This window comes from Phacochoerus africanus, chromosome 1 (assembly GCF_016906955.1).
Source record: "Phacochoerus africanus isolate WHEZ1 chromosome 1, ROS_Pafr_v1, whole genome shotgun sequence".
Taxonomy (NCBI): domain Eukaryota; kingdom Metazoa; phylum Chordata; class Mammalia; order Artiodactyla; family Suidae; genus Phacochoerus; species Phacochoerus africanus.
This window is the reverse complement of record NC_062544.1, coordinates 104,062,079-104,075,970: the sequence shown is the minus strand read 5'-3', so window position 1 is coordinate 104,075,970 and position 13,892 is coordinate 104,062,079. Positions and strand designations below refer to the sequence as shown.

Genomic DNA, 13,892 nt, shown 5'->3' with positions numbered 1-13,892 from the left:
TTTTTGATGATGTCCATTCTGGCAGGTGTAAGGTGGTACCTCATAGTGGTTTTGATTTGCATTTCTGTAATAATGAGTGATGTTGAACATCCTTTCATGTGTTTTTTTGGCGATCTGTATGTCTTTGGATAATTGTCTCTTTAGATCTTCTGCCCATTTTTTGATGGGGTTGTTTATTTTTTTGGTACTGAGCTGTAGGAGGTGTTTATAAATTTTAGAGATTAATCCCTTGCCGGTCGATTGATTTGCAAAGATTTTTCTCCCATTCTGTGGGTTGTCTTTTCATTTTGTTTAGGGTTTTAATTTAACCAGTTTTAATTTAATTCTGTAATTAAATTAATTAATTTAACCAGTTTTAATTCTTTAACCAGTTTTCCATGCAGTGCAAATATTTTCTATACAGAAATGTTCAGAATTAAATATTTTTGCATAAATTTCACAATGAAGATTTGAGTATTTCCAAATTTTATCATTTATAGTTTGTGCCATACTGATTTTTATTAATTAATTAATTTAATTAATTCTGCATAAGAGGCCTCTGTTTCCACAGTCCATTTTTCCTGAGTCTACTTTTATTAAAGACTATTTGATTCTTTCCATCAATTTTTTTAACTTCATAAGATAACTTTTCTACACGTGATTTTATTTTGTCAAATTTATTTGTGTTGATAATTTTTATAAAGTCCTTTTTATTCCTGGGTCAGTTTTTATAGTTTTTAGTGTTACCTTTAAGATATAGTTCTTTAGTTATTACATTATGTATAACAAATTTTGATGTGTGCAGGGGTTGTCAGTTTTATTTTGTGTTTTTTTTTTTTTTTTTTTTTTTTTTTGCTATTTCTTGGGCCGCTCCTGCGGCATATGGAGGTTCCCAGGCTAGGGGTCTAATCGGAGCTGTGGCCGCCAGCCTACGCCAGAGCCACAGCAACGCAGGATCCGAGCCGTGTCTGCAACCTACACCACAGCTCAGGGCAACGCCAGATCGTTAACCCACTGAGCAAGGGCAGGGACCAAACCCGCAACCTCATGGTTCCTAGTCGGATTCATGAACCACTGCGCCACGACGGGAACTCCTGTGTTATTTATTTTTATCAAGTGTCTTTGCTTCAGAAACCCAGGCAGAATACCCTAGGGTCAGAGCAGCAGGGCCAGAGTATCTAGTTTCTTTTTTAATAGTGTCATTATTATGGCAGCAGCCCTCCACTGGACTCTGCTGAAATTTAGCACAAGGTCCAGTTTTTGGCATCCCGGGTCTTTCTTGGCGTATCCATTTTATAGGATCAACCAGGATTCCTATGCTGTTTACTGAAAAAGACTTCATCCTTGTGTTAAATGTCTTTTATGAGCTCTAGTACCAAATACAGTGGAGTCTCATTTTATGCTCACTTCATTTATACAAATTCAATGTTATATGTTTATGAGGTGGAGGGAGTGGAATGGAAGAGTAGAGGGATGGAGAGGAGGGGAATGGAAAGAGAATAATTTAAGTAGTATAGTCAATTCCATCATCTATGTGCATCTCAAAGAGCTTGACCCTTAATGAATGCAGAACAGGATACACTGAATTTGCTTCCCATATGTGGTTTCTGTTGACATACAGCTCACTGCATGCCTTGTGAGCACCGCATTGTGTGAGCGCTGTATGCATTATGAGCACTGCATTACTTTTAGTGTGTTTAAAGACATGTATGTTGCCTTTATTGTGGCCTTTAAACACAATCCAGCTGCTTTGGGGCTTCACTGAAGAAAGAGTGACTGGTTCTGACACTGGGAGAAAATCTGGCTGCATTAAATTTGTTGACCAATGACTTGGGATGCCTCTTTGGTATGGTACCTTCCTGAAGGATTTGCAAGAGAAGTTTTGATGATGTTTTTGTTTTTTATTTTTTCTTACATGCTCTTTTCAGAGCCTAATGTGTATAAACTGTGATTTCTCTGTATTCATGTTATCTCCTGGTTCTCTGCATTTGTAGGTCACATCAGCAGCTTCAACTTGATGTGTTTTAAACTGAATCTATTCCAGGAGTTCCCGTTGTGGCGCAGTGGTTAACGAATCCGACTAGGAACCATGAGGTTGTGGGTTCGGTCCCTGCCCTTGCTCAGTGGGTTAACCATCTGGCGTTGCCGTGAGCTGTGGTATAGGTTGCAGACGCAGCTCGGATCCCACGTTGCTGTGGCTCTGGCATAGGCCAGTGGCTGCAGCTCCGATTCGACCCCTAGCCTGGGAACCTCCATATGCCGCGGGAGCAGCCCAAGAAATGCCAAAACAAAACAACAAAAAAAAAACCCAAAACCAAATAAATAAATAAATAAACTGAATCTATTCCAGCAAAGCTGCTCTCTCCCCTAGTGCTCTCTGTCTGAGCAAGTGGCAGTACTGTTGAGTCACTTGCATAAGCCAAGAGCCTTGGTTCCTTCCTGTCCCTCAAATCCCTCTCTTCCCATGAATCATTTGTCAAGACTATTTCTCTTCCTTTCTTTAAAAATTTTTTTTTTTTTTTTTTTTTTTTTTTTGTGGTACGGAGGTGCTGCCCATGGCATGTGGAAGTTCCTGAGCCAGAGATCAAATCTGCATCATAGCAGCAACCCGAGCCACTGCAGTGACAATGCTGGATCCTTACCCCACTGAGCCACCAGGGAACTCCTTATCAGAGCTGTTTCCTAAGTGACTCTCGAATCCATCCACTCTATTAGGTTGTCTTTAGTGGTTATGATTTGCTGCAACAGTTTCCAAGCTCATTCCTCCTATACCAACCTTTTCAACTCCGTCATTCCCCTATCCCAATCCCTATCCATTCTCACCAGCAAGAGGGATATTTTTTAAAAGATAGTGTTACTCCTCTGTAATAATAATAGTAATAAGCCACCCTTTAGCAACTCCTTGTTATCCTCAGGGTGAAGTCCATGAACTTTACTAAGGATTACAGGCCCCCACTGTAATTGTGCTCTCTCAGTTCTGATTGGAGCCTTACCTGGCCATTACACCCCACAAAAATCTCCATTCCGAGTAAACGAAACTTGCTGATGGACACCGTGTTTCTTTCCACTGCAGGGTCCTTGTACATGCTCTTTGCTTCCCCTGTAATACTCTAATGTCGCTTTTTTTCTTCTGTAAGTCTTACATCTCCTTCAGGTCTCAGTGGAGACATTAAAGATTTGGTAAGCCATTCCTGATTCTGCAGAACCACTTGGATGCATATCCAATGCATGTGCTATGCACAGACATAGTCCACTCTATTTCTTCCTATAGTAGCATTGGTCTTACTCTGATGTAATTTCTTGTCTTTTATCCGTCTTCTCCACCATAGTAGGGCAGCATAACTGTAGGGCCTGGAGGAGGGACTGGGTTTTTTCCACCATCAGCACCTAGCACTGTGCCTGGGACAGATATCGAGCACTTGATTGTTGAATGAATAAAGCAGTCCTTTGTTGTATTCCTCACTGTAATTCCCTGGAGTAGCATGGGAGTCAATCCTAAATTGGCAGTAAATTATAGAGGAAGAGGATGCCTGGCATGAAGAATAAATGCATTTAACTTAAACACTACTGCTTTTTCTTGGAGTCTAGTCTTAAACCTGAGGCTATAGAGAAAGTCCTTGTAGAAAGGGTTGTTAGGGATAGGGGCTGGGAGAGCTATTAACTCATGTCAGAGTGACCCTATTAGCTTTGGTGAGTCCTTTCTGCTTTCTTGGGGTCTTGCTTCTGCCTGATCTGGTCTCAGAAGTAAGGGAGCTGGCACATGATCACAGATGTTAGTGTATGTTCATGCTTGTGTTTATGGCTCTTTTGCTTCCATTCCAACACATTTTAGGAACTTTGCTGACCAAATGTGAAGAAAGACTCATGAACTCATAGTTTTGATTGTGCAGCCCCCATCTATGACCCATTTGATTCTCTATTCTTTTCTCTCCCATTAACACTGAAGTCATTTGTCTCCCATTCACAGGTTCCATTTCAGTAGTTCAGCTAGTTCAGGTTTATTGTCTTGCTTGATGCTTAGGTTTCAGTTTTAGAGACCAAGCTTCTTGTACCTCTTGATCTTGAACTCAACTTCTCACCTACACCCGGGTCCTTCAGGAATGATGCCCTGTTTAGGTCTCACCTATGCCCAAAGCTCCTGCTACATCCACAGTGGTGGTCACCTCTTCTGACCTTCCCCACAGCTAATGAGCTCCCAAGCCCCCAACCTCATTCTCAACTCTTGTAGACCCCATGATATTGTCCTTGGAGAGTGGAATCCCAGGGAAGACAGCGTGATTTCCACCAGTCAGAACTCTCTGAGGAGCTGCTGCTTGTCTCTGCCCCAACGGTGAAAATGGACGACAGATGCTACCCGGTGATCTTCCCAGATGCACGGAATTTCTGCCCCTTCACTCCTGACTCTCTGGCTGCAATTGAGAAGCAAATTGCCACCCAAAAGGAGAAGAAGAATTCCAAAGACCAGACAGCACCAGAACCCCAGCATCGACCTCAACTTGACCTAAAAGTCTCCAGAAAGTTACCCAAGCTTTATGGCGACATTCCCCCTGAGCTGATAGCGAAGCCCCTGGAAGATTTGGACCCATTCTACAGAAATCATAAGGTACCTCCGTGGGGTGTCCTAACCATCAGGTATAACTGGTGTTACTGGTGTGTTGAAAATAGTCCTGAGAAGACAGGATGTTCTAGGACCATCTCCTTTCAGCCTGGGTCCTCCCTTTAAATCAGGAAACATGTTACTTGTTCAGAGCTCTGCACACCCACGACCTAAGCAGTCATGTGAGCTGTGTGTGGTGTCATTAGCACTCCCCCCCACAGAGAAGGAAAACAGAGCCTCGATGAAGAACTGCCTTATGTCAGGTCAAATAGCCAGTTAGTGGTGGAGCTGGCACTGAAACCCAATAGCTCTGTCTATAGTCGAAGGTCACATCCTCTCTTTCGAAGCTTCCATCTTTGAAGAGCTACAGAGAAATAGGTGGAGTTGGATCAGCAAGCAGACAAGAGCAGCTATCATTTAAATCATTAAAACCCTGGTGCGTGTAGTAAAACACACCGTTAGTGGAAATATTTAAAGAAGTCAGAGGAGGCAATAATAAAATATCAAAATAAAAGGGCATTGATGCAGAGCCATATCATTGCCACCTATTAATCTGAGGTGACCCAGATCCCCAGGGCTTGCTCTCTGCCCTAAAATTATCTTCCTGTGTCCGAAGGTAGGGCGCAGAATCCCCCAAGTGAGTCTTAGACTCCTGGACTCATAGATTTTAAAGAATCCTGTGGCCCATTTCATTTTGTTATAGAGGCAGCAGAGAACATCCTAGTCCACATTTTCCCTGTAGCTAGATGGCCAGCAGACAAGTAAATTCTAGCAGCTCAGTGAAGGAAGGTTAATGCTTAGCAGTGGCTGAAGTTCTGGTACCTTAGCCAAGGCAGCTCAGTGCAGCTACTGCACTGCTTCTGTGCCTGAGTGACAAGATTTGTCTTTCCCATCTGAAAATATTCTGGATTACATGTCAAGTAGTACTTTTTGAAAATCTGAAGGAACAGTGACACAGGAGACAGGGATGACTCTAGTTCTGTGACAGATTTTGGGGACACATAAGGGGACAGCCAGATTATAATGTAAAGGAAATGGGGAGGCCTGAGGGTTGATCTTAGAAGCCTGTGAGTACAGACCTAGAGAACAGTTTTGCGGTTGCCGAGGGGGAGTGGAGAGGGTGTGGGATGAACTGGGAATGTAGGGTTAGTAGATGCAGACTATTACATTTAGAATGGATAAACAATGAGGTCTTACTATATAGCACAGGGAACTATATCTAGTCTCATAGGATAGACCACGATGAAAGGTAATATAAGAAAAGGAATGTATGTACATATGTATGACTAGGTCACTTTGCTGTACAGCAGAAATTGGCACAACATTGTAAATCAACTATACTTTAATTAAAAAAAAAAACCTGTTGGGGATAGGTTGTTGTCTTGTGGCACGTTCATGCCCAGAGCCCAGGAAGACATGCAAGGAGGAAACGGGCTCAGGTTTGGTGTTTTTCATTGGGGCCCAACTGGACACTTCAGGTGGTCATTGTACCATTTGATGGGTCTGTCCTCGGTTTAGCATCCCTGAATGTACTCACTATAGCAGTAAAGCCTCCAGTGACTATGACAGATAACCCAACACTCACATGAATTTCCGTTGCCTTCTGTGGGGCCTCCCCTGCCAGTTTAGAACCACAGACAACTATATCTGTGTCCAGGGGCAGGGGTGGAATGGAAGAGCAAGTCTGGGACCCTGTCAAGACTTTTTTAATTGAAGATCCTCAAAGTTAGAGTTTATTGGCAGACTGTTTCACACAGGACTGTTCAGCCATAACAACATGGACTTTCTAAGTCCCTGACTATTCTAAGATTCTGTACAGAGTTTTCATTAGTAATCAAAATAATTTAAAATAAATGCCAAATATGAATGTTCGGTTCTACTTCTAGCTTTTTAAGTTCTCTTCCCGTTCTTATATTCATAAATATATACCACAGAGTACAATACAGGGTTTTGTGTGCCCTGTTGTTACTCTTTGCCTCTGTTTTCTTTATTTGCAGTGCCCATGTGCTTTATTTCTGGGACCTCTAGAGTATTCCACTGGGTGGACAGTCTACAGTTCAACAATTGCTTTAGGAATGAGGGCTAACTTTCAGTAGATCAGCGTCTTGGGACTCTAAGACCTAAACCACATGGGTGGAGTCACAGTGTATGCTGCTCAGAAAGTACCTCTGGCTTTGGAAGATAGCTCTCCAGTCAGAAGCTCTAGTCATCATAATAAGACAAGCCACAGCTCAACCTGTAGTTCCACTGAATTTTCTCTAAATGAACCATGATAAATATTGCTTTTTCACTGCATGTAATTTCTGTTGTGTTTGTTTTTTGCAGACGTTTATGGTGTTGAACAAAAATAGAACAATCTACCGCTTCAGTGCCAAACGTGCCTTGTTCATTTTTGGGCCTTTCAGTTCAATCAGAAGTTTAGCCATTAGAATCTCAGTCCATTCATATCCTTTTGTTGCTTCCTTACTAAGTCTGGGTGATGAGAAGGGTGCACAAAACCCAGGGGTTCACATGTTTGTTGAGTGGAAACAGCTCATTCTTTTAGCAAATACTGGCTGAGTACACTTGCTGCCTGACAGGGCCATGCTACTGCTAGGTGTGAACAAGGCATGGCCCCCATCTGGGATCCTGTGGCTTCAGAAGGAGACAAGTTAAAAGGCAGGCAATTTCTTTAGTGAGATGAGCAGTCGGGAAGTGGGAATGTGGAGAGGTACTGGTGTGCTTTGGAGGCCATAAGGATGGCTTCCTGGAGAAAGTAACATCTAGGTTGAGACCCAAATAAAGCTTGTTAAGGTGGTAACCTGTGCACCCTGATAGCTGACTGATAAACATGTGCTAGAAGTACAATGTTTAAAGATTTTTAAGAAAAACTTTTTAGCATTAAAAGTCCATATTTTCAGCTTCTCTTGAAATATAGAACCTCTCTCAAGGCTAGGTCTGCATTCCTACCTGGCAAAAATTGGTATAGTGTGAAACAGCTGCCTCTTTTAGGAGGGAATGTTTCACCACATCTCCACCCTTCCTTGGGATCCAGCGTCAGCCCATTTCACCCATTTGTATGATTGTCCAGACTCTTAAGACTTTGAGTTTGCAGCCTCAGTCTTAAAGGATAAAGACAGGTAGGAATTATTAGGTGTTTCTGCTGTGTGCAGGGGGTGGGAAGATACTAGGCAGTTTTACACTGGGGGAGGTGAAAAAAATGTGGGTTGGTAGGCATAATGAAGTGCTGAGGACAATGGTAAGGAATACCTATTTAGGTTGGGTTCCCTGAAAGCAGAGCCTGAGATGGGGTTATTATTTATGTGCTCTAGTAGTGGAGTGCTCTCTGGAGAAGGAAGGAGGAAGCAGCATGAAGCAAAAGGAGAAGCCAGGTAAGGACAGGGTTTCAGCTGAGCCTGTATCAAGCCATCACCTTGAGCCCACAGGGAGTTCTGGAGCACAAATTATATGACAGGGCTGCCATGCCTGGAAGGCAGAGGCCAGGTTTTTGTAGCTGTGTTGATCAGACATGTGGAAAGGGTGTGGAGACTGCTCCAGGGTGAGGAGACTGCCATTTGGCTGAGGATAGTTCTTTAAGGGAGGGGACAGCTATGAGTTGTTCTCAACCAACGATCACAGAGCACAGATGTACCTGCAGAAATGGGGCTCTGCAGGGACACCCACAGCCTCCACTACAATAACTACTGACACATGCCATCCTGCAGTGCACCTGACTTAACAGACTCGGGTCACATTGTTCAGCATGTTTATCATCTGCACCGTCGTCATCAACTGTGTGTTCATGGCCACAGCTCATGGGAAGAAGAGCAGTACTGTAGACACCGACAGTGCTGAGTAAGTCTTTGTCTTGCACGAATATGTCCTATGTTTTTAACAAATACCTCTAAAAGAGTTATTATTGCATCAGAGTTTAGCTGTGGAGAGAAGAAAAAATCACCCATAATCCCAATTTCCCAACACAAATGCTGACTGAGTCAGTTTCATTTTTATATATGTATATTTGCAATTGTCTTAAAGGCCTTTTCTTTTTCTTTTTCTTTCTTTTTTTTTGGCCCTATCTGCAGCATATAAAAGTTCCTAGGCCAGGGATCGAATTTGCATCTCAGCAGTAGCCCAAACCCCATCAGTAACAACTCTAGATCCTTAACTGTTAGGCCACTGGGGAACTCCTAAAGTCCTTTTAAAGTTAGGTTTTTGTTTTTTGTTTTTGTCTTTTTAGGATCACATCTGCAGCATATGGAAATTCCCAGACTGGGGACTGAATCAGAGCTGAAGCTGCTAGCCTGTACCACAGCCATGGCAATGTGGGATCCAAGCCACATCTGCAACCTACACTGTAGCTCACAGCAGTGCCAGATCCTTAACCCACAGTGAGGCCAGGGATTTGAATCCATGTCCACATGGATACTAGTTGGGTTTGTTACTGCTGAGCCACCATGGGGACTCTTAAAATTATAGTCGTAATTAAACAACACATATACAAATTTTATGTCTAGTTTTAAATGGGTTTTTTGTGCTTATGAAGGCTTGATAGGAGTCCATTTTGATGCCTATACAATATTTTACCAGGTGACTAAACCATAATTTACTTAACTGCTCTTGTATTTTACTACTATAAATAGCATTGCAGCAAGCATCTTTTGGCAAAAGGAGCTTTTAAAAAACATTATGTTCTTAGAATAGAGTCTTAGAAATGAATTTACTAGCTGGACATCCATGCTCTGACTGAATACCCTAACTATGGTTGAAATGATAGTGACACACTCCAGAGGCCTGATTTGCCTGGTAGGTCGAGGTGTCCCTGTCACAGAGTTCCTAGGCCTTGCTTCCTGCTGGTGGGCATGGCTGTACTCCACAGCAGATGTTGTCTTGGGCCGCACGTCCCACCATTGTCCAGGGTTCTGTTGGAAAAGAAAGAATGGTGGGGGTAGGAGGTGGAAGGCCAGATGGCCAGGCAGAAAAAGCAGTCAGGGGTGACTGTCTTGTTTTGATTGAGATTTTAGATGAAGATTTGCAGAATCCCACACATCTGCAATTGCAGCCTTTTTTCAAAATGCCTATAGTTTTATAAATTATACCTGAGTTTAAAAGATGGTGTTTCAGGCAGACATTAATTAATCTACTGTGTTCATTTGTCACCCAACAGTGAGCAGTTCAGAATAAAGCTGAAGCAGAAGTAGCTCTTGCCTAAGGCAGACTCATGACTCTGCTTAGACTTGGCTGTTTTGGGAGTTTTCAAGTTCCCAAGACCTTAGTTCTTGAGCTTTGAGGGCTGACAATGGCTATATATTCTACCAGAAAAAGTCCACTTCTTTTACTGTGAAACAACAGGTTGTTCGAATTGAGTATTTCTGTCCTAGATGTGGAACAGTGTGCGTGCATGTGCACGCACACGTGTGCTAACTCAGAATTTTTTTATTGGATAGTAACAAGAGAGATAGTGTATTTTTTTTTTTTTTGGTTTTATGAAAGAAGAGGGAGAAGGGAAATAAATTAGCAGACATAACATGATGAAGGACTAAGGGAAGAAAATGGAAATTGTTTTTAAAGAAATTTGTGATAGGGAGTTCCTGTGGGAGATCTCTCTGGATTCTGCCTTGTTGTCCATCCCGTTAAAGAAATCAGGAGTTCCCTGGTGGTCTAGTGGTTAAGGATCTTGTCACTGCTGTGGCTTGGGTTGCAGCTGTGACACAGGTTTGATCTCTGGCACAGGAACTTCTTCATGCCACAGGCATAGCCAAAAAAAGTTGTGATTAAAATACACATTACATCAAATTTACCATCTTAATCACTTGACCTCATAACAGCTCATACAGATGGGCTCTCTCATTTTCACATCACTTATATTCTTGTTCTGAATGATTTGCTTTGTAGGTATATCTTCACTGGAATTTATATATTTGAAGCATTAATTAAAATATTGGCAAGAGGTTTTATTCTGGATGAGTTTTCTTTCCTTCGAGATCCATGGAACTGGCTGGACTCCATTGTCATTGCAACAGCGTAAATATGTTAAAGATTTTTACTGAAGTGACTTGGGGTGGGAAAGAAGCCCCTTGGCTTCCATCAGGGCTCTGCAGATCTGCATGAATGGCTGCATACAGCTGAGTAAAACTTAGAACTCTGAGTGCAGTGTTGGTAGGCACTGAACTGTGCCAGGGAGACAATTGGCCAGAGGCCTTGACACATTCAAATACATATCTGGGCCAGTACTCATGGTCTTACTTTTTTAACCACTCATTCATCAAACACTGGCCTGTTAAGGGCCAGGCTCTGTGCAAGATACAGGGGTTGTGATTGTGAAGAAAAATATCATGTGTCGTTCCCACCCTCTTGAAGCTCACAGTCCAAAGGGGAAGTGAGGCATTTAATGACCATCGTAACCTGCTACAGGGAGTGCTTGCATATGAGCTGTGCATATATTGGCCTGTCAGAATGTGTAGGAGGGACCAAGGAATGTAGAACTTCTTTGTCTGCTGCAAGGCCATAGAGAGTTTCTCTCATGTTTTCTTCTAGAAATGTCATTTTGACACCTGTGTTTAATTAAGACCATGGTCCGTTTTGAGTTCATTATTGTATATGGTATGAGGTGAAAGCTGAAGTTCTTCCTTAAGGAAAGGACATCAATTTGGTGTCTGAATGAGGAGGATGCCAGATTCATGAGTCAGCAAAATAATAAGCAAGAGGAGCAATGGCCAATTGCCAGCACAATAATAATGACAATAATAACCCTAAAATGATTTCATTTGTGCCAGCCATTGTCTTAGGCACTTTGTATTTATTTTCCTTTTATATTCACAAGTGCTCTTTGAGGTAGGTGCTGTTAATTTCAGAGTTTTGCATGCAAGGTCCAGTGATTGGGTGCTCTTGGTTATTGAAAGATGGTGTAGTGCAGTAGAGAAGAGTGTGGGCTCTGGAGTCAGACCTCTTAGGCTCCTTCTGGGCTTGGCCAGATGGTGATTCCTTAGGGAAGGGCACTGGGGCCTGGAACTTGGTACGCAATAAATGTTTAAATTGATTTCTGTTTATCCTTGGATTTAGTTACAACTGCAGTGACTATTTCAAGGAATCTTCATCCATGTCCAAGCACAAAGATTAGCTAAGAACAGCCTCCTATGCAATCTATGGTCCATAGCAGTAAAGAGTGATAGTGCCAGGTCCTGAGTTGAAAGTGGGTCTGGGAGGTGAGGTTGCAGATTTCATGCTGATGAACACAGACACCAGGCTGTGCTTACTTATGGTCTTTGTGGAGATGTGCGGGGCAGCTGGAGGACTGAGCAAGCCCAGGCTTTCCTTGTGCTTTGTCTTGTAGGTTTGTATCATATTCGCTAGAAGATAAGGTCAGCAGCATCAGTCTGTCATCACTTCGTACCTTCCGAGTGTTCAGAGCTTTGAAAGCAATTTCGGTAGTTTCAGGTAAGTCACCCTAATTTTTAACGCTGGCTCTTAGTGAAAGAGAATAGTTAAAATTTTTCAATACATCATGTAAACTGCAAACAAAATGCTTTATTCATTTATTTAATCATTCAACAAATATGTATTGAGCACCTAACATGTACCATGCTAGCTGCTTGGGATATATCAGTGAACAAATGTACAAAGGTCTTTGCCCTCATGGAGTTTACATTCTAGGTGGGGGGTTGAAAGACAGACTTAAGCAATAACTATAAAAAAAATAGGTAAATTATATAGCATGCTATAAAGTGATATATGACAGGGAAGAATAAAATGGAAAAGGAGACAACATGGGGGCTCTTGGAAGTCACAAAGGATCCAGGAAGCAGGCTGCAGTTTTCAGTGGGGTGGTCAGGATAGGTGTCCTTGAGAAGGTGAGATGTGAGTAGATTGGTGATGAGAGAAAGTTTCACAAGCAGATATAAGGGAAAGAGTGTTCTCAGCACAGGAAGCAGCCAGTCCAAAGACCAAAGAATAGAAAAGATATTGATGGGGCTGGAGTAGAGTAGACAGAGTGAGGGGCCAGATCATAGAGGAGGGACCATGGAAGTGAAAAGGCAGCACATAAGCACCAAGAGGACTTGGGCTTTGCTCGGAGAGAAATGGTAGCCATGCAAGGGCTTTGAGCAGAGGAGCAGGTCAACATAGTCTCCATTTTGACTCATGAAACACATGAGATTCCCTGGATGCTTTTTGAAAGTAAGGGTATGAAGTACAATCTTTTTGGGACTATGAAAAAATTATTCTGATATCAGTCATCTCATCTTGCTTTGGAGAAGACTCAGTATTCTCGTTATAGATAGAAATTGGGCTTAGATGAGGTTAGAGTATCACCATGTTTGGTGCCCTCAACCATGTAGGAAGAGTTTGATCTTGGTATGAATATGCATGCAGTGGTGAATCCAGTGAGTGTCTCAGCTTGGCCCAAGTGTAACTCCTATATGGCATCACCCTTGGTGGGAAGGTCATCTGCTGTGGCCTTGGCTTCCTCGCAGGTGCTGCTTTGCTGCTTTGTTTTCTCGTTTACCATTCATGGTTTACACTGATCAGCTGCAACTTTGTCACTTAGTGTCATCCCATACGTTACAGATCCCATCTGATGGTTTATCTCCAGCTATGTTGAGCAGAGCCTGTAACTCAGTGGTATGCTGGGGCTGACTCCTTCTGGCTGCCCAGCAACTATGCACATCTTTTTCCAACTCTGCATCAAAGGACATTGTGTTGGTAGCTTGCAACCAGCTGGGAAAGAGGGGCCTATGGAGGGAAAAGAGGGATTTATACTATGGAATTCAGCAAACAAGGACATCTTTAAACACTGCTGCAAATGAGGACCTTTCCTGCATCCTCTCCTCCTCCTAGAGAGCGGGTTTTTTTTTTTTTTTTTGGTTGCACCCTTGGCATGTGGAAGTTCCTGGCCTGGGGATCGAACCCATCCACAGCAGCAACCCAAGCTGCTTCAGTGACAATGCTGGGTCCTTAACCCACTGAGCCATAAAAGAACTCCCCCGGAGAGCTGATTTTAAATGGTTACCAGCATACTACAAGACCATGTCCTTTTTGTTTTATAACTTTGGCAGCCTAACAACACACCGTGGACACAGATCCTTAGTAAATATTTCTTGAATGAATGGGGGGGGAAAAACCCCACCCTATTGTAAGTATTATAAGTATTATTAAGTTTTTCCCCAAGACATTCTCATTATTTGGGTCTAGGCAAAGCTCCTCCTTCCAGCTTCCTGCCCCCTAATTTAGCTATATCTCATGGAACCTTGTGCACCTTATAGTAGATAGTAACTACTAAATGTTAAATATAGCTCTGGCTCCTTCTCTCAGGAGGTCTCACTTTGGCCTTAATACTCCA

The 13,892-nt window shown here is 42.6% G+C and overlaps 1 protein-coding gene across 1 annotated transcript in view; it reads left to right on the top strand.

The window, feature by feature from the left end:
- Positions 1-4,315: 4,315 nt before the first annotated feature.
- Positions 4,316-13,892, top strand: part of SCN11A (sodium voltage-gated channel alpha subunit 11) — a 66,503-nt gene continuing 56,926 nt past the window's right edge. The window contains exons 1-5 of the mRNA XM_047754353.1: positions 4,316-4,582; positions 6,902-7,020; positions 8,309-8,410; positions 10,451-10,579; positions 11,889-11,992. Of these exons, the coding sequence (XP_047610309.1) occupies positions 4,316-4,582; positions 6,902-7,020; positions 8,309-8,410; positions 10,451-10,579; positions 11,889-11,992 (721 nt within the window). The remainder of the gene's footprint in view (positions 4,583-6,901; positions 7,021-8,308; positions 8,411-10,450; positions 10,580-11,888; positions 11,993-13,892) is intronic.